Source organism: Hippoglossus stenolepis, chromosome 5 (assembly GCF_022539355.2).
Source record: "Hippoglossus stenolepis isolate QCI-W04-F060 chromosome 5, HSTE1.2, whole genome shotgun sequence".
Taxonomy (NCBI): Eukaryota; Metazoa; Chordata; class Actinopteri; order Pleuronectiformes; family Pleuronectidae; genus Hippoglossus; species Hippoglossus stenolepis.
The window spans coordinates 5660116-5683568 of NC_061487.1; the positions used below are offsets into that span (position 1 = coordinate 5660116).

General features: G+C 40.6%; 1 protein-coding gene across 2 annotated transcripts in view; it reads left to right on the forward strand.

Moving 5' to 3' along the window:
- cadps2 (Ca++-dependent secretion activator 2) overlaps positions 1–23453 on the forward strand; it is a 226908-nt gene that overhangs the window by 28898 nt on the left and 174557 nt on the right. For both annotated transcript variants that reach the window (XM_035157552.2, XM_035157556.2), the window contains exon 2: positions 15722–15835. In XM_035157552.2, coding sequence (XP_035013443.1) covers positions 15722–15835 — 114 coding nt within the window. The remainder of the gene's footprint in view (positions 1–15721; positions 15836–23453) is intronic.

Genomic DNA, 23453 nt, shown 5'->3' on the forward strand with positions numbered 1-23453 from the left:
CAACCTTGTAGAGGACGGCTCTGTGTCAGGCTCAAAGAGCCTTAGGTTTGCCCGGACGGCCACCAGTTTTTCTACCCTTGCATTGGTGAGCCTGTTGCGAACCTTTGTGTGCGTGTGCCCAAACAGTGACCAGTTGCGCTCAGAGGTGGCTGATGTTGGTGGGATTTGGAGGATGATGGAGGCTACAGGTGCAAGGGCCTCAGATCCACAAAGTCCCTTCCACCAGGTGGATGCAGATATGTGCTGGCATGACTGCCATATCCCATCCCCTTCCCAAAGGCCTTGCTTGGTACGGTACTTTGCCAGACTGCCGAGAACTTTGCCTTCATCAAGACCCAGGTGGTGAGACATGGTAGTAATAACAGTGTAAGCTCTGTTGATCTCTTCACCAGAGAGTATGCTTTTCTCATACTTCTTTGGGTCCAGCATGTATGCTGCTGCGTGTATTGGCTTCATGCAGAACTCTTGGCGCTTCTCCATCAATTTGACCACTGCGGTTTCCTCTGCTTGGAGCAGCAGGGAAGTGGGCAAGGCAGTTTGGATTTCTTCTTTGATCTCAGCAAACAGACATTGAACATCTGACAAGATGGCATCATCACCTTCTATCTGGGCAATAGCTACTGCTATTGGTTTGAGGATTCTCAGGCTGCTAGTCACTCTTTCCCAAAACACATCATCCAGCAGGATTCTCTTGATGGCACTTTCCATGGCTGCAGACTGGGATATGGCCATCTCTTGCAGAGACTCCTTCCCCTCCAGTAGACTGTCGTACATGATGACAACCCCACCCCATCGAGTGATGCTGGGGAGCTTCAGTGTGGTGTTCTTGTTTTTTTCATTTTGCTTTGAGAAGTAGATTGCTGAAGCTACCTGTTTGCCCTTCACATATTTCACTACTTGTTTCGCTCTCTTGTACAGTGTGTCCATTGTCTTCAGTGCCATGATGTCCTTAAGGAGAAGATTAAGAGCATGGGCAGCGCAGCCAATCGGTGTTATGTGAGGGTAGGTCTCCTCCACTTTTGCCCAAGCAGCCTTCATGTTCGCAGCATTGTCAGTTACAAGTGCGAAAACTTTCTCCGGTCCAAGGTCATTGATGACTGCTTTTAGCTCATCAGCAATGTAGGGGCCTGTGTGTCTGTTGTCCTTTGTGTCTGTGCTCTTATAGAATACTGGTCGAGGGGTGGAGACGATGTAGTTGATAATTCCTTGTCCCCGGACATTTGACCACCCATCAGAGATGACTGCAATGCAGTCTGCTTTGTCAATGGTTTGCTTGACCTTTGCTTGCACTCTGTTGAACTCTCCATCCAGCAAATGAGTAGATAAAGCATGTCTGGTGGGAGGTGTGTATGCTGGGCGAAGAACATTCAGAAATCTCTTCCAATAGACATTGGCTGTGAGCATCAGAGGTGAGCCAGTTGCATACACTGCTCGAGAAAAACATTCATCAGCATTTCTCTGGCTAGGTTCATCCATTGAGTCAAAAGATCCTTTGATTACAGAACGACCAGGAGCTGTTGAGAGGGTGTCTGATGCAGCTGAATCATTTTCACTTCGAATGGAAGCAGAGGAAGTGGAACTCTTGTCTGGGGTTACTTGATTTGAGCCCTGAGGAAACTTTGGGCACTTGACTATATGCTTCTGCATCTTTGTGGCATTCTTAACATAGGTCTTTGCACAGTATTTGCAAATGTACACAGCCTTTCCTTCTACATTGGCTGGGGTGAAATGTCTCCACACATGAGATAGTGCACGTGGCATTGTTCTGTAGAATAAGATGAGACAAAAGCTTGTAAAAAACACTAATGCAATGCCAGAGATATAAATAGTTAGCTAAACAATTGGAATCGTCTTTAAAAATATTTTACAATTGAGGGATAAATGAATAGAAATAGGCTAGATGAACAATCCTCAATCAGCATGCTAATATATTTTCCCCAGTAATATCATCAAAACTTACATGATTAGTCCTTGGGCTCAAATGCAGTAGTGTGGCCTCAATAGCCCTGCTGTAGTGTGCAGGATGCTGGGAATTATCTGTGCATGTGATGGAAGAATGCACTGCACATGGAAGAATGCACTGCGCATGTGATGGAGGAATGCACTGCACATGTGATGGAGGAATGCACAGTGCAGGGTTGAAATTCAACGTGCAGCGTGTGCTGCATTCCATACGTCTTTAAAATAGAGTTTTGAATGAAGTTTTTATTGCTCAGCGTTTAATTTGCAGTAAAAAAAAAAAATTCCCGAGCTTAACTTCCCATGGAAAGTTTCCGGAAAGTTTCATTGACAATAAAACCAACCGCTTTAGTGGTGCTCACATATCTGTTCCACACAAACCTTTTAATTGCAAAATATATAAAACAACTTTTCAGTGTATTTTCTTTATTATTGACATCACTGCTGTCCCATAAAATCTCTCCACCTCACTAACAAACACCTCGATGTCACTGTCAGAAAGTTTCGCTTCCTCTTCTCATCGCTTGATGCCATGGCTCACGTCATGACTCAGCAGGATAATTTAATATTCACGAGGTGATTTGCATTGACCATTTATGGTTGAAAGTGGGCGTGTAGAGGGCAGCGTATGAGGCAGATCCAAGTACGAACGTTTCCAGGTGGACTGTGATTTATAAAGTGAACATTGTGTTCAGGTGTTCGTGCACACAGGTTTTATAAATCGGGATTTTCTTTTGCGTACGCCATTTCCGGCTTTTGTGCGCACGTACACTTTTAGTATGAATCTCACGCACTGTTTTATAAATGAGACCCCTGGTTTGATAGTGCTACACTTTAAGCTTTAGCACTATTCCCCCCCCCCAATCTGAGCAGTCTAGATCCGGGCATGTTGGTGAATGAGTTCGATTTTGTTAAGGCTTCTTGTATGTGCTCATGAATCTTATGTTCTCAGAATATTAAAAATTGCTCTTTCTCTTTCGATTTTTCTGAAATGACACTGTTCAAATAGAATGAACTAACAGAATGATTGATGTAACGCTGTTGACTTTTTGTCTGATTTGTAGCCTCGAACAATCCTTTCTGATCATCAGCAAAAGACGCCACCAGGGCAATCAGAGAAACTGTTGGTGTTGCTAATCCTCCAGTCTCTGTGTGAGAGGTGAACATGTTTTTGTTTTTTTCATACAATCTGTTATGGATGTTCTTCTGTCAGTCTGATAATACATTTCTCAGGTTCACAGAACTGGTAAAATATCTGATGTCAACAACAGCCTGGTGTTATCAAAAGACATCACAAGCACAGCTGGAGTTTAGCCTGGAGCTTAAATGTTTGTTCGTTTTTGCTCCACATATACAAACTACAATTTAGTTTTCTCTTTTAAAAGAAATTCAAATATATCAACTTGATATTTATTAAAGCAAGCATTAAGAAGTATTATACACCCTTTACAAATCTCATGATTTGAAAACTACATCTGTCAGTTTTTGGGATATTTCTTTTTTTTATTATTTTTGTTTTTCATCTCTAGATGTCTTGGCATCCAAATAGTAACATAAGCTGACATGTTCCTTCATTGTAAACGACAGTTCTAATTTTGTCACTTAGTCATATGAATTATTTTAACAGATTAACACAGTATTATAAAAAGTGATGATACCTTTATAACATCATAACAGGATAAAATCCAAAGAGAGAAACACTTAATAGACAAACTATTGTGGTTGGTCCCAGTCTATTTTCATCTTAATGCTGTGAGGGATGCAGCAGGTGTAAATCATAAAGATGTTTGTATTTTGTCATGCTATTTGTAAACTTAGACAATATATGGAGAGCTGGAGGAGATAGCGGGGCGAACTCAGTTTGGCTCGATGAACACTAAGCGGATTACGTGATAACTATAACCAAATTATTTAAACAGTATTTGTATAGGAACGATTCTATCCCAAGCTTTTTGATCCAAATAAAATGATTGATCACTATAAGCAGTTTCCACTGTAATAGTGTATTTTGTCTCACAAGCACTTGTGCATTTTAAATGGAACATTTTAATTGTGTCAGTAATGGTTAAGGAGCGTCGGTTTTCAGTGAGGAATAAAATTCAAAATATACATCGTTAATATGTTCGTACGAAACAAACAGTTTTAGACTTAAAGAAACCTGCTCTAAACTGTTCACTGGGATAAAAGTAGGCATTACTCATCACTTCTGGGCCAACTTGTTGATAAATCTAAACGTGTGAAATATCATGTTAAACATCGTAACTACAGTTTTTAGTCAAATTGAAAAAGTTTATATAGATTATATAGATAATTTGTATCTGTAAGTTCCTTAAAGTGTTGAGGATAAGACAAATACTTGACCTGATTGTATTATTTGCATAGAAGTGTGTGGTATGATGGTGACTGGCAGCAGCTGCACCAGTGCTGCTCTGCATCGCTGTGAGGATCGTTGTCATGATCAATGGGTGTTGTCACACTGCTACTATGCAACACAATCAGGAGAGGACCGGGTGTGTGTGTTTTTTGTCCTTCTTGGTGGATTCTAAATCACAACATTTCATCAAGTTGGAGCTGGAAGAATTAATCTCTTAAGTCATTCACATGAAATGTATCTACATCAATTGTAAAACACAATTATTTTCAAACCAAAATGCTAAATATTCCTTAGTTTTAGCTTCTCCACTGTGAGGATAGGATTTGATGCTGTTGTTTAATGTATATGGTGCTAAATAAAAACAATTAAATACTTCAAATAAAACTGTGGAATTACATCAGCCATTTTCCTGACATTTCATAAATGAAATGATTCATTATGCACTGAGGTAAGAAATTGATTAATAACCCCTTCAGATGATTTATTAACAGCTGTGTTATAGCAGAACATGGTTAAGTAAGGATTATTACTGACAATTCATAGGCAGTTATGTCGGAGCCACACTGGCTGGGGTTGCAGCGCGGAATGGCTGCACCACGGTTCTACTGCGTGTTGGCCCTTGGTGGTGTTTGGAGCTAGAGTATTTTTCTATATTTAGCACTAAAACTCTTATATAGTGTTAAATCAAGTAGTTGGGTTAGGTTTTGTCATGTGATTTTCTTATGTAAATTTGTTGTGAGATTTGTACTTACTTATATGCGCATATACTGTACCTTAAACTGTTAACAGCTAATATTTTAAACTTCAACTTCCAACTTGCCTCTGCAATTTAATAGCTGTTGTTATTGTTGACTGTCATATTGTGCTATTTTAAGATAGGAGTATTAGTTCTGGCACCATTTGGTCCATGGTACCATTTTAAAAGTATCATTATAGCACCAGTATTGCAAAAAACCCAAACGAAAAATTGTAGTTCCAAAACTGGGCAGTGAAAAAGAGATCAATGGCTCAAGGCTGGGCGATAAAACGATAAAGATAATTATCGCAATATAACTTTTCCTCGATAGAAATTGAAGACATGGTCGATACAACGTCAATAGAAGTCATTCCTCCTTGTTTTGACAGACAACATGAACAGCAATGATAATGAGAATAACTCCTCGCCGAACCAATCATGTGTCTGGAATAGAGTTACAGCCATGTCAGGTTTGGTTGACGCACACAGCGCAGAGTGTAGAGGCAGCAGCACACGTGCTAATGTTTGGGCTCCTGCAGAGAGGAGGACGACTCTGCATCGATGCAGAGACCGAACATAATTGATTCATGTTTTCTGCTACGTTCATTGTTTTAGCAATTTCCCGCGCTGAATAATTATTACCACATCTACTTCAGGATCAGACATTAAAGGTCCGCTCGTCCTGTGTCAGAGTCTCTGTCGGAGTCATGAAAAGTTTCCTCCTCACTCCCCCTCTGACCTGCACTCACATGACACTGTAACCATAAACATCATCACTGATCACAAGTTATTAGGACACGTACAGGAATGACGTTTACTTTCTGTTTGTTTGATTCGCTCTAGAACAGGGGTGTCCAAACTTTTTGCAAAGAGGGCCAGATTTGATAAAGTGAAGATGCCCGGGGGCCAATAGTTCCTTCTGATGTTTTTTAACCACAAAAGTTGCATGCAAATATACACTGCTATAGAACAATAAATAAATAAATAAAAATTCATTGTCACAATTATCTTTATTTTTCAAATGGTAATGTTATTCTGTATGCTATACAGACTCACTGTGCTGTACCTTGTGTACTGCAATGACGGGAAGGACACGACATGACAGGTACTGCAGACAATGGCTGCAGCTCGCTTTATTTCCCAAAACATTTATATCTGGAGAGTCAGATAACATTGAACTGTATGGAATACATTACATTTCCATGAGTTAGATAAAAATCTTTGCCTCATGGTCATTTTAAACAGGAGTTCAAAACACTCAATTTCAGATTGATCAAGAAACCGATAACTTGCTGACACTAATGTGAAGGGTGATGTTGAGATCTGGTTTTCACTAAAGAGGGCAGGTCTGGTTTGAGGGCAGTGGTTGAGATGCGTAAAATGTCACGTAAGTGGGAGTCACTCAGTCTTGACCTCAATCGGTTCTTGTTTAAGTTCATGACAGAGAATGTCTGCTCACACAAATATGTTGAGCCGAATAAGCTCAGCATTTTCTTAGCAAATGTTCGCATTTCTAGAAATCTCCCTTTATCCAGCTGCCCGTAAAAGTCAACAAGAGAAAGCTGCAGGTGTTTGGTGCGCCACTCATCGTCACACTGCAGTTCAATGAGCTCCAGCTGCAGCTGTGGAGGAGCATCATCAGGGTCCATGGAGAAGGGAGAAGAGAAAAGCAACATGTCCTTTTCAATAACTGCAAAATCCTGAAAGCGTTTGTTGAATTCCACAGAAAGAGATGCGATAGCTGTTGCATAACTCTTCATTTGCACACCAATGTTGTCCTGTGGGAAACTTTCAATTACCTCTTTCAAAGCTGTGAAGTGCGCAGTGCAGGGCTCTGTTTGGGACAAGTGTCTTTGGAAAAGTTGCAGTTTTGTTCTAAAGGCCTTGAGGTGAGCGTACAGCTGGCTCACCACTGCATCTCGTCCTTGAAGATTAACATTCAGCCCATTCAGATGCTTCGTTATGTCAACCAAAAAAGCCAAATCAGCCAGCCATACAGGATCGGACAATTCTTCCATCGGCTGCCCCTTTTCACCCAAAAAAATTCTAATTTCCTCTCTGAGAGAGAAAAATCTCTGCATTGCGGACTCCCGACTTAGCCACCTCACATCGTTGTGATATATTACATCTCCATATTCAGCTCGGATGTCAAGCAAGAACTGCTGAAACTGTCGGTGGTGTAGAGCTTTAGCGCGAATAGAATTGATTGCCTTTACAACTGGTTTCATAACATGATCACATTTGAGATGTTTGGCACAGAGAGCCTGCTGGTGAATTATACAGTGGAGTTTTATAGCGTTACCTCCTTCTTCGCTGACTTTATTGCGGATCAGTGTGGACAATCCACGTCGCTCACCAACCATGGCAGGCGCACCATCGGTAATGATCCCAGAAACTTTACTCCACGGTAGTTTCATATCATCAAAGAGAAGCTAATAGATCCGTTCCTCTGGTTTGGTCTTTAAGGCTTTGGAGGTCAAGCAGCTCCTCTGTTACGTTCATGTTGTCGTCAACGCCTCTTAAAAAAATCAAGAGCTGTGCAGTGTCAGAAGCATCGGTGCTTTCATCGCAGGCTAATGAGAAATAATCAAAAGTCACTCCCCTGTCCCTCAGTTGTCTCTGAATATCTGACGATATGTCCTCGACTCTCCGTGCCACAGTGTTACGTGCCAGGCAAACATTCATAAATTCTTGCTTCTTCTCGGGGCAAATGTTCTCCACCATTTTCATGACACAGTCCTTGATAAATGTACCTTCAGTAAAAGATTTGCCATGTTTAGCTATTAACATGGCCACTTCGTAGCTTGCTTTGGTGATATTTTCCTTTGACTCACAGGCCCGCGTGAAGAATCTCTGTTGTGATGCCAGAGCAGCTTGCAGGTGCTTCACTTTTTCAGCGCGGTCACTCCCTGTTAGCTTGTCATATTTTTTAGCATGTTTAGTCTGGTAGTGTCTCTTTACGTTGAAATCCTCAACAAAGCAACCTTCTCTTCACAAATGAGACAAATACAATTGCCTCGATTTTCTGTGAAAAAGTACTGTAATTCCCATCTCTCTTGAAAGCGGCAGCCCTCAGTGTCAACTTTCCTCTTTTTCTGTGCAGTAGCCATGGTAGAAATGAGCGGAGAAGGGGGCGCGGCAAGGAAGCAGAGCCAGATAGCATTAAAGTGATGCTGCCACAATGTGGTGAAAAGAGGAATTACATTTTAAAAATGTATGATTTATTTATTCCGTTTGACAGTGCTAGCGGGCCACATTCCATTGTACTTTTAGAATTTGCAGCGGGCCAATAAAAATGGTTCCCGGGCCGCAGTTGGCCCGCGGGCCGGACTTTGGACACCCCTGCTCTAGAGTTTATGAGACACATGTATCAACCGGCTACACGAGACGTTACATAACACGCATACTCAGAACATCAGGGTTAAAGTGACCAGAACGATCTGGAGTCATGATCCGACATCATCGGTTAATAACTATTTTAGAATATATGACTCTGGTGAATATCATATGAGATTATCAGTTTGTGGGTTAAGTGTAACAGAGACAAACACACACACACACACACACTCCTGCAGACAGAAGTTCTTTCCGCAGATTACAACACAACGCAGTGTTTTAACTTCATTGTTGCAGAAGAAGCGACGGCCCATTCATCCATGATAATAAATATGAATTCAGCAGGTTTATATCACGATCGATATCGACTGAAATATAACAATTATCGTGATAAGATTTTTTCCGATATCGCCAAGCACTACAATGGTTTAAAATATGACCTTTTAGTCATCACCATCCACACTAATGGAAAAAAATGTTTTTTGTGGTGTCCTCCAGCTGGAGAGCTCTCTGGGTTGCAGGGAAATGAAAAACCAGCAGCAGCAACAGCAGCTAATCACTGAAAGCTGCTCAGAGTGTCAGCACTTGCTGATGGTTGGCCAGTTGACCTTACAGCAGCTCTAGAGTAGTCGGGAGGTTTTATAAAATGGCAATTTGTGTCCTACATGGAGAATGACATCCCTGAAGGGAAAATTAAAGTACCACCTGGATGGTTTGTGTCGCTGATAGAGAGCGAAAGTGCTCCTCGTCTGCTTATTAAACCCCTGTGGGACAAATCAATTTCCTGCACAAAGCCAAGGAAATGAGGAGCCACAAACAGAAATCCAACTGAAACCCAACAGAAAGTTATTCACTGTGAATATCCAGCTTCTTTTCTCATTTGTTGGAAGAGATGCATCTGTATGAGTGGAACCGTTACTGCTGCAATCATCTGAGAAGAGATAGTGATAAAAGTAAGAGAGGCTCTAAAATGCGACAAAACGGGCTACAGAACAGGAAATGAGTTTGGAGTTGTGGAGTATTTCTAGTCAGAGCAAGAATGCACAGGCAGGCAGATCAAACTGAATTAAAGCTATGAATCTGCTTATGAAAGAGAAAGTCACCACTTGAAGTTCGCTGTCAGTCTGAAAAGAGTTGAAGATGCCAAGGTCATCGATTCCCCAAAATACTTAAAAGTATTTAAGTAACAGAACAAAGCTGCACATAATTCTTACACAGTTGCTGTTTTTGAGATTTTCTATCGTGATAAGAGCAGGCTTTTATCTGTAGTATCCAAAGTGCAGTAACAGTTGGGTATAGATGGTGAACAAAACAATATAAACATAATTATTTTAGTGTTATAATAAATTCCGAACAGCTCAGTTTTGCGGTGTTGCTATAACAACCAATGGGTTAGAGTTAGCGCTGATCTATAACTTAAAGTCCTTTTGTTTTAATGTATCCTTGCTCTTTCTTCACACTACTCTCCCTTCTTAGAGCTTAGAGGTGAAGTGTATTAGATAAATTATTTTAAAATCATTAGCATTCTGTACAATACAACTACATTAAGTGTATCAAAATGGTATTAAATCTAAAATCTAATATAATAAATATAGAAATAGGCCTATAGGCATGCAAAAGCAGACACAGTACAAGTGTAACTTCACCAACAGGGCTCCAGACTAACTTTTTATATTGGTATTGGCACCAGTGCGCCTATTTCACTTAGGTGCACATAATTTTGGTGCACCCAAAATTTCTCACTCCTCCTTTTGGCAGCGCAATAATACACCTATTATACCTTTGCTTGACAGTTCCCATATACACCTCCCAAAAAAATTAAGGGAACACTTAATCATCACAGTATAACACCATGTCAGTTAAATGTCAGGGATATCAATCTGTCCATTTAGGAAGCACAAGTGATTGTGAATCAATTTCACCTGCTTTGGTGCAAATGAAAGTGACAACAGGTGCAATGGAGAGAAAAAGCAAGACAAGCCCTAAAAAGGGGTTTTGCTTGTGGTGGCCATTGCTCTCTCCTTATCCTTCCCGACTGATTCTTCTCTAGGATGGCACATCCATATGTGCTTTCACAAGAAGGTTTGCTGTGACTCCCAGCACAGTCTCAATACCTTAGAGGAGATACCAGGAGACTAGGAGAGCTGGACAGGGCTGTAGAAGGGCATCAACCCAGCAGCAGGACCAGTATCTGCTCCTTTGTGCGAGGAGGAACAGGAGGAGCCCTACAAAATGATCTCCAACAGGCTACTGGTGTGCATGTTTCTAAACAAACTGTCAGAAACAGACTCCCTGAGGGCGGCATGAGGGCCCGACATCCTTTAGTGGGACCTGTGCTCACAGCCCAGAACCGTGCGGCTCGATTAGCAAACGCCAGAAAATACCAGAATAGGCAGGTCCGCCACTGGTGACCCGTTCTCTTCACAGATGAGAGCAGGTTCATACTGAGCACATGTGACAGGCGGCCAGAGTGTGTAGGCCCTTGGATGACAAACGCATTGATGCCATTGACTGGTCCTCACGTTCCCCTGACCTAAATCAAATTGAGAATCTATGGGATGTTTTGTATCGGTGTATCTGACGCCGCCAAGTACCGCCACAGACTGTCCAGGAGCTCACTGATGCCCTGATCCAGGTCAGGGAGGAGATCCCCCAGGACACCCTCTGCCGACTCATCAGGAGCATGCCTAGACGTTGTCAGGAGTGCATACAGGCACGCAGAGGCCATACACACTACTGAGTCACATTATGAGTTAGAACATAATCAGCCTGTGATTTCCATTTTTTACTTAGATTTTTGGTGTGGTTTTGAATCCAGCCCTCGATGTTACGTTCAGGATGTGTTTAAACCCCAGCGCAGAGACAGAACAGAGCACGATTCGAAAATGGAAAGTCCAAGGTTGTTGTCTAATCAAAAGGTGTGTGATGGTAAATTCTGCAGGGGAGATGAAAAGAGGAAGTGACACGACTTGATGAACTACAGAGACAGACCAGCTAAATGTTTGGAGCAGTGGTGCGACCAATGGAAATGTTTAGTCGCACAGATTTTTGGTCGCATGGAGCCCTGACCTACCAATGTTTTAGATGAGGTACCTCTACCAAGGCTGAACGCAGTGATGGTAGGTGGGGCTAAGACACACCAATGAGATTGTAGATATCTTTAACTGAGATAGATAGTAATTATTTAGCTGAACTTTGGATTTCCAGAATTACAAACCACACACACATTAATGGGAAAAGTAGAACCTTAATTGTCATTGTTGTCATGTAATTATAGATCTTAGAAGTTGCAGTTTTGAAAAGTCAAAACAGTACATTTAATTCTGTTTTGACTAGTCAGAATCATGTTATAGATATCCGACATGAAAATCCTTAGTAGTCACAATGAAAGTTGGACGTCGATAGCTGTGAAGATAATTCTGGATCATCCAACTTGGTCTAGATTTGAAAATGTGCACAGCTTTCAGTGTTTCCTAGCACGAGCAGTCGCTGGTGGCAGAGGACTGCCTACCTTTTGTTTAAAAGCTATAAGCCTTTTTGAATATATATAAATGTCATGATGTAGATACATTCCATATAGTTGGGAAGCATAACCCCTGCAAGGGCCAAAATGTTTTGAAACACTAGGTGGCATTAAGAGCTATCTACAGCAAATATATGTAGACTTGTATTTCATCAAAGAACAGTCATATGATTTAGTTTACAGCTTGAAAACATGTATAAGTGTGGAGTATCTCTTTAAAGAAGACCTTAAGGACACTGCTTGAGAAAACATGTAGGTCTTTAGACTTTTAAGTGTCTGTGGAGGGATCATCTAATGTAAAACCGTTCCAAAGCAATAGCTACTGTGAAGGCACAATCGCCCCCTCACCTCGACAGAGGGACAGCAAGGAGCAGCTGGTCAGAGGATCTGAGAGATAGTGGATGGAAACGGGGCAGAGGAGCTTAGAGATATACTAACACACCATCTGAGACGCCATCTCTCTTCCTGGCACCAGCTATCTTCATCAGCTACAAGACAAGGCTGACTGGCCAATGTCCACATAGAGAGTAGTGCAGTAATCCAACCGAGATTAAAATAAGACCTTTGAGACAAACAGGGCTGATCCCATGTGACATGCATTGTCCCTCCACATACGAGAGGTCAATGAGTGTTGTTAGCATCACTCTGACCTCAGACAGTCTGCTTGTCCTACATTACTCTTCAGCAGGTGTTTCCTTATCTCTAATGAACAGTATTTCACAGTTTCCACCTCTTAAATGAAGGTTGAACAATTTTGAAGGTGAATGGTCAGAACCTGCTGCTCTTCTTAAATTCACCCTCCTGGGGGAGAAATGGCAAACAACTGCATCTTCATTTAGACACAGAAAACATTGAGTAGCCCACACAAAGAGCTTGCAGCATGAAATAAGCCCACTTTGTGTCAGTGGAAAGTGGGACTTTGACTTCCTGAATGTACTTGTTGCTGGCAGCGCTGCAACAGGCAGAAGAATTATGGCTTAATTTTCCCAGACGAAGCCGTCCTCCTGACGCCTCATACATATGCAGGGAATGAGCAGCAGTTTGTGGTTATTTTGTTGCTCATGAAAACTTAAAATCTCACGCAGTACAATATGTCAGCTGTGGTTCACTGAGCATAAATTACCAGGACCAATGACATTTATGGGAGAGATTTTAGTCTGGCCTGAGTGCTCCACTGAGAATTGCTCCTCTGAAAACCAACCAGACTTGAAAATATTCGAAAATGACTGGATGAGGAGTTAGATTGTTGCACTGTAGGTGAGCAGGGAGATGAACAGGAAAGCTTCAGTTAATTTCCATCTTAATTTAACAGTGATATTTATGGTTAATTAGTTAATTGCTGGTCAAAAATGTACACATCAAGCTGAGTTCTCTCACTCACGGTGACGTCCTTAATGAAATACTGCACTCTTCAATGTGTCTTTTAAGCTGCAAACTAAATTATATGACAGTTCTTTACAGAAATACATTTATGAATGCCTTTTTTACCAAATTTAGAAAAGAAATCTACATTTATGGTTGAACATGGCTGAAAACCCCACCAAGTGTTTCAAACCGCGTTTGGACTTAGCAGGGCCAATGCTTATGTAGACTCAAACATATGGATTGTCTCTACTTCATGACATATTTATGGCATATATTTGAAAAGGTTAATAACCTCCAATCAAAGGTGGGTGGCCTGTGTCCCCAGACACAGTAAAGCCCTTGCAGTCTGGGGACCGGCTGCCTGTACCAGGGCTTCAATTGACCTTACCTCCGCTTCACTATGTTTTAAAGCCACTTTGAAATTCCAGGGAGAGACACAGTTAAATTTAAAGGTCTTATTTGTCCTTAATATATAGAGTGCTAATCTGAAAGGTTTCAGTCCTGGTTATTTGGTGACACCTGTAGTAACTGGTGGTAACAGTAAATGTGTTTTAATACCACAGGTCAAAGAAAAAACCTTTGTCAATCTTTTTGTGACCAACTGTGATTTTATTGCTGCACTACATGAGTTTGTGAACTGCAGAGCTGTCTTATTTCGTAGACACGTTTCATTTTCTGTGACTACCTCATTTTCATAGTCAATGGTTTTGCATTAATACAAACGATACAGCTTTTTCCTTACTGGAGTGTCACCACAGACACCCAGTTCATAAAACACCTTCATCAACCATTAAAACTTTTGTTTAATGGTTATAAAAAGATTGTTTACATAGCTGCACACACACACACACACACACACACACACACACACACACACACACACACACACACACACACACGGCATATGAAATATAGTTTCTGTTTACCACAGCAAGTGTTCTTTGACCCCATCTTCTTTTATCAACCAACTTTGGAAGTTGTTTTTATTCAGTTACAGATTTGCTCTGTACATATTAGGGTTAGGGTTACTCCGAACTTTCATAACGTAAAAAGCTGAAATATATATTTTAGATCATTGATATGAGCCTTATTGTTCACATTCCACTTTATCCATAACCCACAGCTGTAGGTTTCAGATGCAAGGATGTTAGTGGTCTGATTTGACAGATGCTGCGAGTAATTCCCCTTTAGGGTTAAGATCACAGTAGATAAAGCAGCAGCAGCGCTTTTGCTTTGTTTTCTAAGATTTCATAAATTTCTGCTGTAGTTTGTTCTGTGTCTGCTGCCGACCTTACAGAATGTCCTGATGCACTGGTCATTGGCTTCATTAAAGGTGGGGTCTGCAATTCTGGGGAATGACTGTCGATATTTGAACTCTGGACCAAAACAAGTTGGAACAAGCCACCACAAACAACACGATACTAACCAACTGTTAGCAGAAGATCAGTTATATTTACCTACCTGTCGAGCAGAAACAGAGCAACCTCTTCATCCCTTCCAACTCCCAGTGGTGTCTCCCCCGTCGAAACATCTCACTGAAGTCTATATGCCCATCTTCGCCCTTTCCTTATTTAATTTTCTTCTTTATTTTTTCCGTTATTTCGTTTGACGTTATCTGTGAGGCCTCAGCTTTTAGGATTTGGAGCGCTACTGTGGAAATGATTGTGGGTATAATTTCCTGTGTGATAGCTGTTAGCATTTCCAGTGGGAAACAGTAGTGGCGGTGGGCATTATCTAAAGCCACTTCTCATCCCTCCATAGAGGAAGGCAAAGTGTATCTGTGTAAAATCACTTAATGCACAACTCACAGACGTGTTGATTTCATTGGATGCACCAATGCAAAATAAAGCAGATTAAGCTGTGTAACCATTATAAGCTTACAGACATGTATACTAACGCTTAAACAATTCCTGTGCTACAAAATGGAGAAATAATATAAATGTACCAAAGAAATAAGGGATTAATGTTTTTATAAAAGAAAACTGAAACTAATGGCTGTCTACAAGAAAGAAAATCAACGTAAATCCAAGCTAAAATGGATGATTTTGAAAAGGATTAACAGTTAAGTAAAATACATACAATTTGTGTTAAATTAGTTAAAATATTCATTGTGTTTCTTTTTAAGAATCTCCATTGCTTTCAAGACACAGAACATATTTTTTCTTTTGTGGCTTTTGTTGAAAAACGACATCCTGTTTGATAATGACTCTTCTCTGTAATGACGGTATCAAACTTTAAATATGAGTCTAATCTTGTACTTTTGTTCTATTTCTCTTCTACCCTGCCTTCCTCTTCTGCTCCATCATCTGCTCCCCCTCTGTCTCTAATTGATGACTTTCTCTCATGTTAACATTTCTCCTCCCTCTCCAACTCTCAATCTCTATTCTTTATTTCCTTTTTCACCTCCTTCACCTCTCGTCTCTCTCAGGTGAACAAGCAGCAGCTGCAGGCGGTGAAGGAGCGATTCCTGGCCTTCCTCAACGGAGAGACTCAGATTGTGGCAGATGAAGCTTTCTGCAACGCTGTGAGGAGCTACTATGAGGCAAGTGACTTCATGTTTACTCTACTCCCCGTGTAAAGGGTCTGAGTCCTCAGCTGGCATTTTTTGAGTTGGAGCTCTTCCCCTGTTGGGGATGCGATGGTATTTGATACCATGAAATTGTAATCGTATTTGGACTCTGCCCAAGCATGACATTTGAGTTATGCAGGAGCAGGTTGTTGGGTTAAAGTTGAGGACATTTTCAAAGGTTATCACTTGGGCTGCAATATTTCACACATCAATTTAATACATACTGTGATTTATTTTGCTGAGACATTTGCTGAATAGGCAGAACAGGCTCACAATATGATAATGATGGATTAACGCAACACACTCCTCTGAACAATGACTGTATATAATGATTGACGACATGAAAGCTCCCAAAAATGAAGCCAATACATTTGGATCGCCCTGCAATATCGTTTGTAAACCCCACCTTCTCCAATTTTTGCCCTACAGCGAATACATATTTGAACAAATTGTGTGTCATGTCAAATTCGTTTGAACCTGATTCTTGTAAAAACTAACAAACACGTAACCATCACGTGTATGCTAGATAGTTTTACATGCAACAAACATTTTTAACAGAAAATCAAGGCCTTGTCTATACCACTGCAGATATGTTTTTGAAATGTTATTTTCTCCCTCTTTTTTTAAAAGAAATTTCAGTCCACACAACCTGCATTTTACAGAATATCTCTGTCCAGATGAGAACACAAAACTGACAACAAATGCTCAATCAGGTCAGTAGGCGGTGCTAAAGTCAGTGATCCGTCAAATACCAGAGAAGAACGCTGTGGTCCAAGTAATATTGGTTGAGACTGACGCCTGGCAATGTCAGTAAGGTGACATTGCCAGGCGTGATGCCAGTGATGCTAAATTCAGCTGCAAACTTGTATTTAGACCTAGTAGTGCTAACCAAACGTAGAAAAACTCTTATACAGTCGCCAGTGTTGTTGTTCCTGTTGCATGCTCATGACACAAAGCAATAGTAGACACAAGTGAAGTAAGTTGTGACATCATTGTTATCCAAACAATCTGTTTTACACAGAGATAAACAGAAACCTGAGTTTTTGAAAATCTGCAATTTGGAAGGTGTAAAAATCACTGTCCCTTTAATGACTTAAAACACTGTTTGCATGTGGATGAGTCATCTCATCCCGATTGCATCACTCGGGTTCTGTTCACCAACTGAACTGTTGGACACATACAAAACTATAAACTGGTATATTAACTGACTCTGGTTTGCAGAACTTTCCTGAGACTTCCTGGTTTGGGGGCTTGTAGTTGCGTGCTGTGGTTTCAAACTGTCCCGTGTTCACTGGTGGTCGCGGGAGTGGTGTGACTTTGTCCTCCTCCACACCTCTGATGACAGAGTGGTTGTTGAGCTCTTATGGCACAAAGTAATTAAATTTAGCAACAACAGACTGAAACAGATTAAAAAAAAACGATCCACAAGCACTTTTCTGTTTGTGAGGGAGTTTCTTTGTCTTTAGAACCCGACTCCCCTCTAAAACGTTTTCATTTTCTTCACCTCCCTCTGACCACCCCACCCTCATGTCACCACACAGCCTCTCTCTGACATTACTGAGAACAATGGGCCTCGTTCACCAACCATTCTTATAAAGAGAAATTACCTTATCACTTACACTGTTTTTACAAAGATTCTGACATTCACCAATGTTTTCTTGTCTGGGATTTGTTCTAATGTAAGAACAGAATCTTCGCACACTAAAGAGCAGTCTTACACACACTTAACTACTGACATGCTTGTACAAATAATCAGTCATTGTGTTTTATCCAATTCTACAGTTGTAAAATATAGCATACTATCTTATCATATATACTATGTGTCTGGTTTGTGGTTCTTTATAGCTTACAAATAATCTACAGAAAGAAACTCATAATTAAAAAAATATGACAAAATGGTTTCTGTGCATATTTTTTATTCTGCAAATTTCATTTTATTTCTTTAAGTATCTTGAAGATTTTAAACACACAGACCATGTTGAAGAGGAAAACACTTCTACTTAACTTACACTTATCAAAAGAGCCACCTATCTTTAGATTTTACACTCAGCGTATATATAATGAACACAGAGCTGACCTTCTGCCTCTGAGATGGGCGATCACCCAGCCAACGTTACCGACCCAACCTCAAAACTATTTCAAAAATGTATGTCTGAACCCAGTCCGGCCTGTGAACTTGTAACATGCCATGTTTGTTTGTTTTTTTGTGGATGTTTTATACACACTACTGACACTACAAAAGAGAACAGATTTTTTTAGGTTTTTAGTCTAATGCACCACCATCTTTAGAATTTCGTTAAGGCATCCTTGACTTCTTTAGAACACGTCATGAATCTGACATAGGAACTTTCTTAAGAATGAATCTAAGAAAAAACTTCAGAAGATATTGGTGAATCAAACCCATTGTAACTCTCTCTCAGAGAACATCCATACACTTTGTGAAAGTATTTGTGAGAAACACATGCATTTTACAAGGATTTTACATTTCTTTGCTGCCTTTCTGATAATTTTTCTTGAAGTTGCTCGGTGTTTGATGGAAAATCTGTCCTAACTCTTTCAGAAACACTGTGACTCCCCTGTTACCTCATGTCTCCGTCCACAACTGTTGGAGGACAACTTTGAGAAGAGATTGCAGTGAATTTCCTCACTCTTTTTATTTCATTTTTACACTCATGTCTCTCTGCAATATGCCCGTCCTCTCCCTGTATCTCCTCTCATCTTTGTCATCCCGTCTTTGCGCCTATCATCTTGTATGAAATGGAGATCTTATCGGAAGCCGGCCGCTCGTCGTCTTAATTACCCGCAAGTGTGAGACGAGAGGATCTCCCTGAGACTCTGTTTGTGTTGCTGCAGAGGAGCTGACAGGCCAAATGATCAAAGAGAGACAAGGAATTGTCCTCAGTGGACAAAATAATCCCTAATTAAACTAAAAACAAAAAACAAACGTCATGCATCAAATGTCCTCCTGTGTCCTCACATACAAACATAAAACTGCAGCAACAGGGATTAGTGGTGTTTTTCATTAATCATGTATAGTCATGGCAGATGTTCCACATTGGGGAAGAGGGAGACAATACGTTTTCAGCTTCTTTTCCTGCTCTGCATGATTCCTGACGTGTGTGAGCAGATAAGGGCTTCCCCTTGTATTCAAAATTTGAACATTCATTCGAACGTTGGGGGGAAAAATAACAACAAAATTATTTGGTCAATGCTGTTAGACGTAATAAACACGACGTTTATATACTTGATAGACTTGTGCAGGATATTAACTACTGGAGAGAGACGGAATTAGGGTCCCCTTATATGATCAGCCAGTATTTGGAACTAAAGTCCAAGTAACAGGCGTATAACCTTGGCCTATATATTGTTTATTTGGACTTGTAGAATCATTTAGTGCCAGATATTGTTGCCGCTTTTGTCTCGCCTAGAAAGAGGAATTTCAGACACAATTGAATGAAGATTCACCAAACATAGTCACGCATAGTTTAACGTTTTTTTATTCAACTGTCAACTGCAACACATGGCAACGCCATTACGACATTTTCACCGCACACAACCACCTCACCACCCATGTGTCACCAGCAGTCAAAGGGGAAACAATTTTACCGTAAAGTACAGAGTAGAGGGGAAATACATGTTAACAATCTCCCTATATCTCTTTTAAAAATAATAATAATTATACCTTTTTGAAATTTCAGAATTTTACAAAACAAAGTCATCTAGTGACCATAAACAAAATTATTCCTTGGTGACAATGTGAGCATTAAGAGTGGATTTGGCAAAAGAAGAAAAATATAACAATACAATCAAAAGCATTAGAGCCGAAGCGAGCTGAGCTTTTGTATCTGACCAGAGAACCTCTTTGATTTTCTTGCTTTGTATAATTTCCTTGAGTCTCCTTTGTTGACTTCAGGGCATTGAATAGAAAGTGATTATCGGTCACACAGATCAATGGAAGAGCATTCAGTCCAGCATTTCCAGTGGTGAGCTCTGAAAACAGCGTTGCCAGGAAGATAGTACTGTCTATTCCATCTGACATAGCAAGGGTTTCTCCCGCAAGAGTTCTCCACACCACATGTCCGATTCTCTTAGCCTGCCAACAGAGGCGGGGAAACTTCCCCCTTTCTCCCATGAGGGTAATTAAAGTTCCCCCTTTGTACCTCCATCTGAAAGATTGCCTAGGGAAGCGTCACTGAAAACAATAAGGTTCAGAGTATTATTGTCACCCAAACGATGCTAAACTACGGGTGTCAAACATGACATCTGGTCTGGTCTGCTTAGCAACCCACAGTGTCTGTCCTATTTTTGACTTCAGCTGTTTCTTTTTCAGTTTCATTAAGGGGGCATCCCTCTGTATGGCACGTGCTGTTTGCAAATGGAGCGGTTATAGATTATCAATGCAACTGTGCTGATGTATCTGAACTACACCATCAACAGTAGCAAAATCCATCCCTACATAGCAGAAATGTTCATGCTCCTCGCATCCAACATGGAACGCAGACTTCAGTAGAGGAATCACATCTGTCGAAATGTTTTGTGAGCCTACCCAAAGAAAATCAACATGACATGCATGTACTCCAGCAACCTTAAACGGCTCATTTAGCCAATAAAAGACTGCTGGATCGACATGTGACATTTTACCAACTGTACTCGGCATGATTTCTTTCACTTTGTAGTACCAATATAGTGATGGGTCGGCAAGACCATATACAAATTTCTTTAGTTTCAATAGAATACTGCTTGCTCCAGGTGGGGGGGTGGATATACATATCTCTGGACAGTTCCATGCCCTACAAAAATGCAGATTTGATCTCCATAGAATGGATTTGCCACTGATTTTGACAGATTACTGCTAACTGCTAAGAGATTCTGAAGCACTGGTTGGGGAATCTTTCTATAACTCGTGGATATTAGCCTCTGACTAAAAGTTGTGCTTTAGGTACAATACCTTTGGGGGTTTCTTTGAGATAACAGACCCCTCTGGTGGAGATACATTTTTGACCTTGCTTCCACAAAAACATCATTATTGTGTCAGTTCTTTATTTATTCCTGTTTGGCTGCATCAAATGAGATGTCTTTAGTTATAAGTATATCAGCATCCATGTTTTCTTGTTCAATGTTAAGACTATCAATGTGTGACATGTCATCTGACTCCTTTTGCCCATCACTGCCGTCAGGTTCAAGATGTTGCAGGATATACCACTTCTTGTGCTTTTCTGCGGCTTTGCCTGCTCTTCCTAAAACTCTGGCTTTATGTTGAACACCATCATTTCTGTTTACAAATGTTACAGTATAACCTGCTCTTAACTTTATACCTATAGAAGAGACAGTGTTAGCACATACCTTGTGCTCTGTCTCAGCTTGTGTCACATTTGTTTGTGTTATGGGTGAGTGCAACTCTTCTCCTGCATTCAGCTCCCTGTCACTGATGTTGTCCTGTTTACAGACACTTATCCATTGGTTAATGAATGAGTTGACAATTTTTATTGTGTTTTCAATGTTCCCTGCTCTATAACGTGTGAAGTGGCCGATTTATATGCGGGTACCATACACCAGGTTCCAACTCATGCAGGTCCACTGCTACTGTCTCATTTAAATCCAAAGCTAGAGATCAATCCACAGCCGGCTTTGGCTTGGTCTTGCTGTACCTCCGGCATATGTCACAGTCATGTACTATTTGTTGCAAAATGGTGAAACAGTCTTTATTTATGGAGCTTTGGATGAGCCTCTGTAGTTGATCTGCGGATGTGTGGCCAAACTGCTTGTGAAGTTTCAGGAGAACTTTGTGTTTCTCATCTATGGACAAGTTTTCTGTGACCATAAGGACATCCTCTTCAGTATGACTCTTCTCAGTGTCTCTGTCTCTAATGTCCACACAGAAGTGGCCTGAACTGGTGAAGTCAAGAGGCACAGACTATGGTATTTTCCATGTGGTATTTTCCATGTCCAAAACTGTTTCAGCCCTTTTAGGAATGTTTTACTTCCTAACGTTTTCTCTGGCCTATTTTAGCTGGTAGTTTTACTTTTCTGGTGGCGTACACTATATTTCCATCTCCAAATCGAAATGGTGTGCAATTAGGAATTTCTGTTTGCAGCATCTGGTTAACGCATCTGGCGCATCTTGATCTCTTAACGAATTTGTCCAGTGGATTGGTGCCAGGTAATCTTTGTTGTCCACTCTGTGACATGACATTATTCAGTTTGCCTTTTGCTTGTGGTCTTTACTAAGTGATGAACACCACATCCTGGTTCACTTGTATTCGGTTTGATGTACCTGACGTTTCCCTCCGAAAAAAATCTGTTTCAGTGCTGACTTCATCGAGACGAACGTTAATTCCGTGCATGCTGTCGATGCCTGCTCTTCTTAAGCTAACAGGCAGTGTCATGCGGTACTTATTCATCCGGTTGTATCTCTGTTCAAAGTCAAGAATTTAGTCCGCCATGGACACAGCACTGACCTTTAAAATGCCATCAACGTAAGAGAAGCACTGTCTTTTTTCCCCCTTTAAGAACACCTCGTTCAGTGTCCCTTACAATGTCACCATACTGTCATCACTGTCCAAATCATCTGCTGGTATTTCCATGGCTGTTTCCCTGGCTCTTCCTTCAAGCTCTAGAAAGACACCAAGGACTTGTTTTTGTTTGTCGAGCTCTGTAACACGTCTCCAGATATTGCCTGGCTTCGTCAAACTTCGGTGGAACTTTGTAATTAGTAGCCATCCTCTGCTACCAATGTTAGATCTAATAAACACAACATTTATATTGTTTAAAAGGTTTTTTATTCAACTCTCAACTGAAACACATGGCAACCACCATTACGACATTGTCACAGTCATTTACAATTTGTTGCAAAATTGTGACACATACTTTGTCTTTATTTACGGAGCTTTGGATGAGGCTCTATAGTCTGTAGTTTGAGCTGGTAACATATATCCTGTGGCAAATGTTTAATATGTATTCAAGAGTCATTTATTAAACAGAGCCAGAGAGTCCATTTATTGTTTTTCCTGTCTGTGGTTTATGTTTTATTTATTTAGTATATTTAAAATGTTTAGTCTAATTCAAATGTCAGACTGAATATTCTTCTTCTCAATTAAGTCAATTGCTCTTTGACAGGGTGTCATCAAGTGTTTTAAAAAAGCAGTAATAGCCTTTCTCCAATACATTGGAGAAAATAAAATGTTTACTATTTGAAGCAACAGCAGTAGCAAATACCAGTGTTGATCATTTGGACAAACCAAGTCTTCAAAGATAAGTGGTAGATTGCAAAGTAAACACCAGGATTGGATGGCATTTGAGTCCTCTCCCAACTTCAGGGCAGGTGGTTTGTTATTTTGCTCCATGTAACCATAGTTAAAGCTCTTGATTCTCCTGTCTATTTCCTTTGACGGTGTATACTTATCTAACAAATGCAGTATCAGCAGTTTAATTTCATACTGTGCCACTCCCTCCAAGTTATCATGCATAATATCGACAGAGAAATTTTCCCATATTAAAGTACTGCAGGGAATTTAGAATACAAGAGCGTTTAACACCCATCACATATGGAAGACTGTTTTTTTTGTCAGTGTTCTGCATGAAGTGCTTGAGT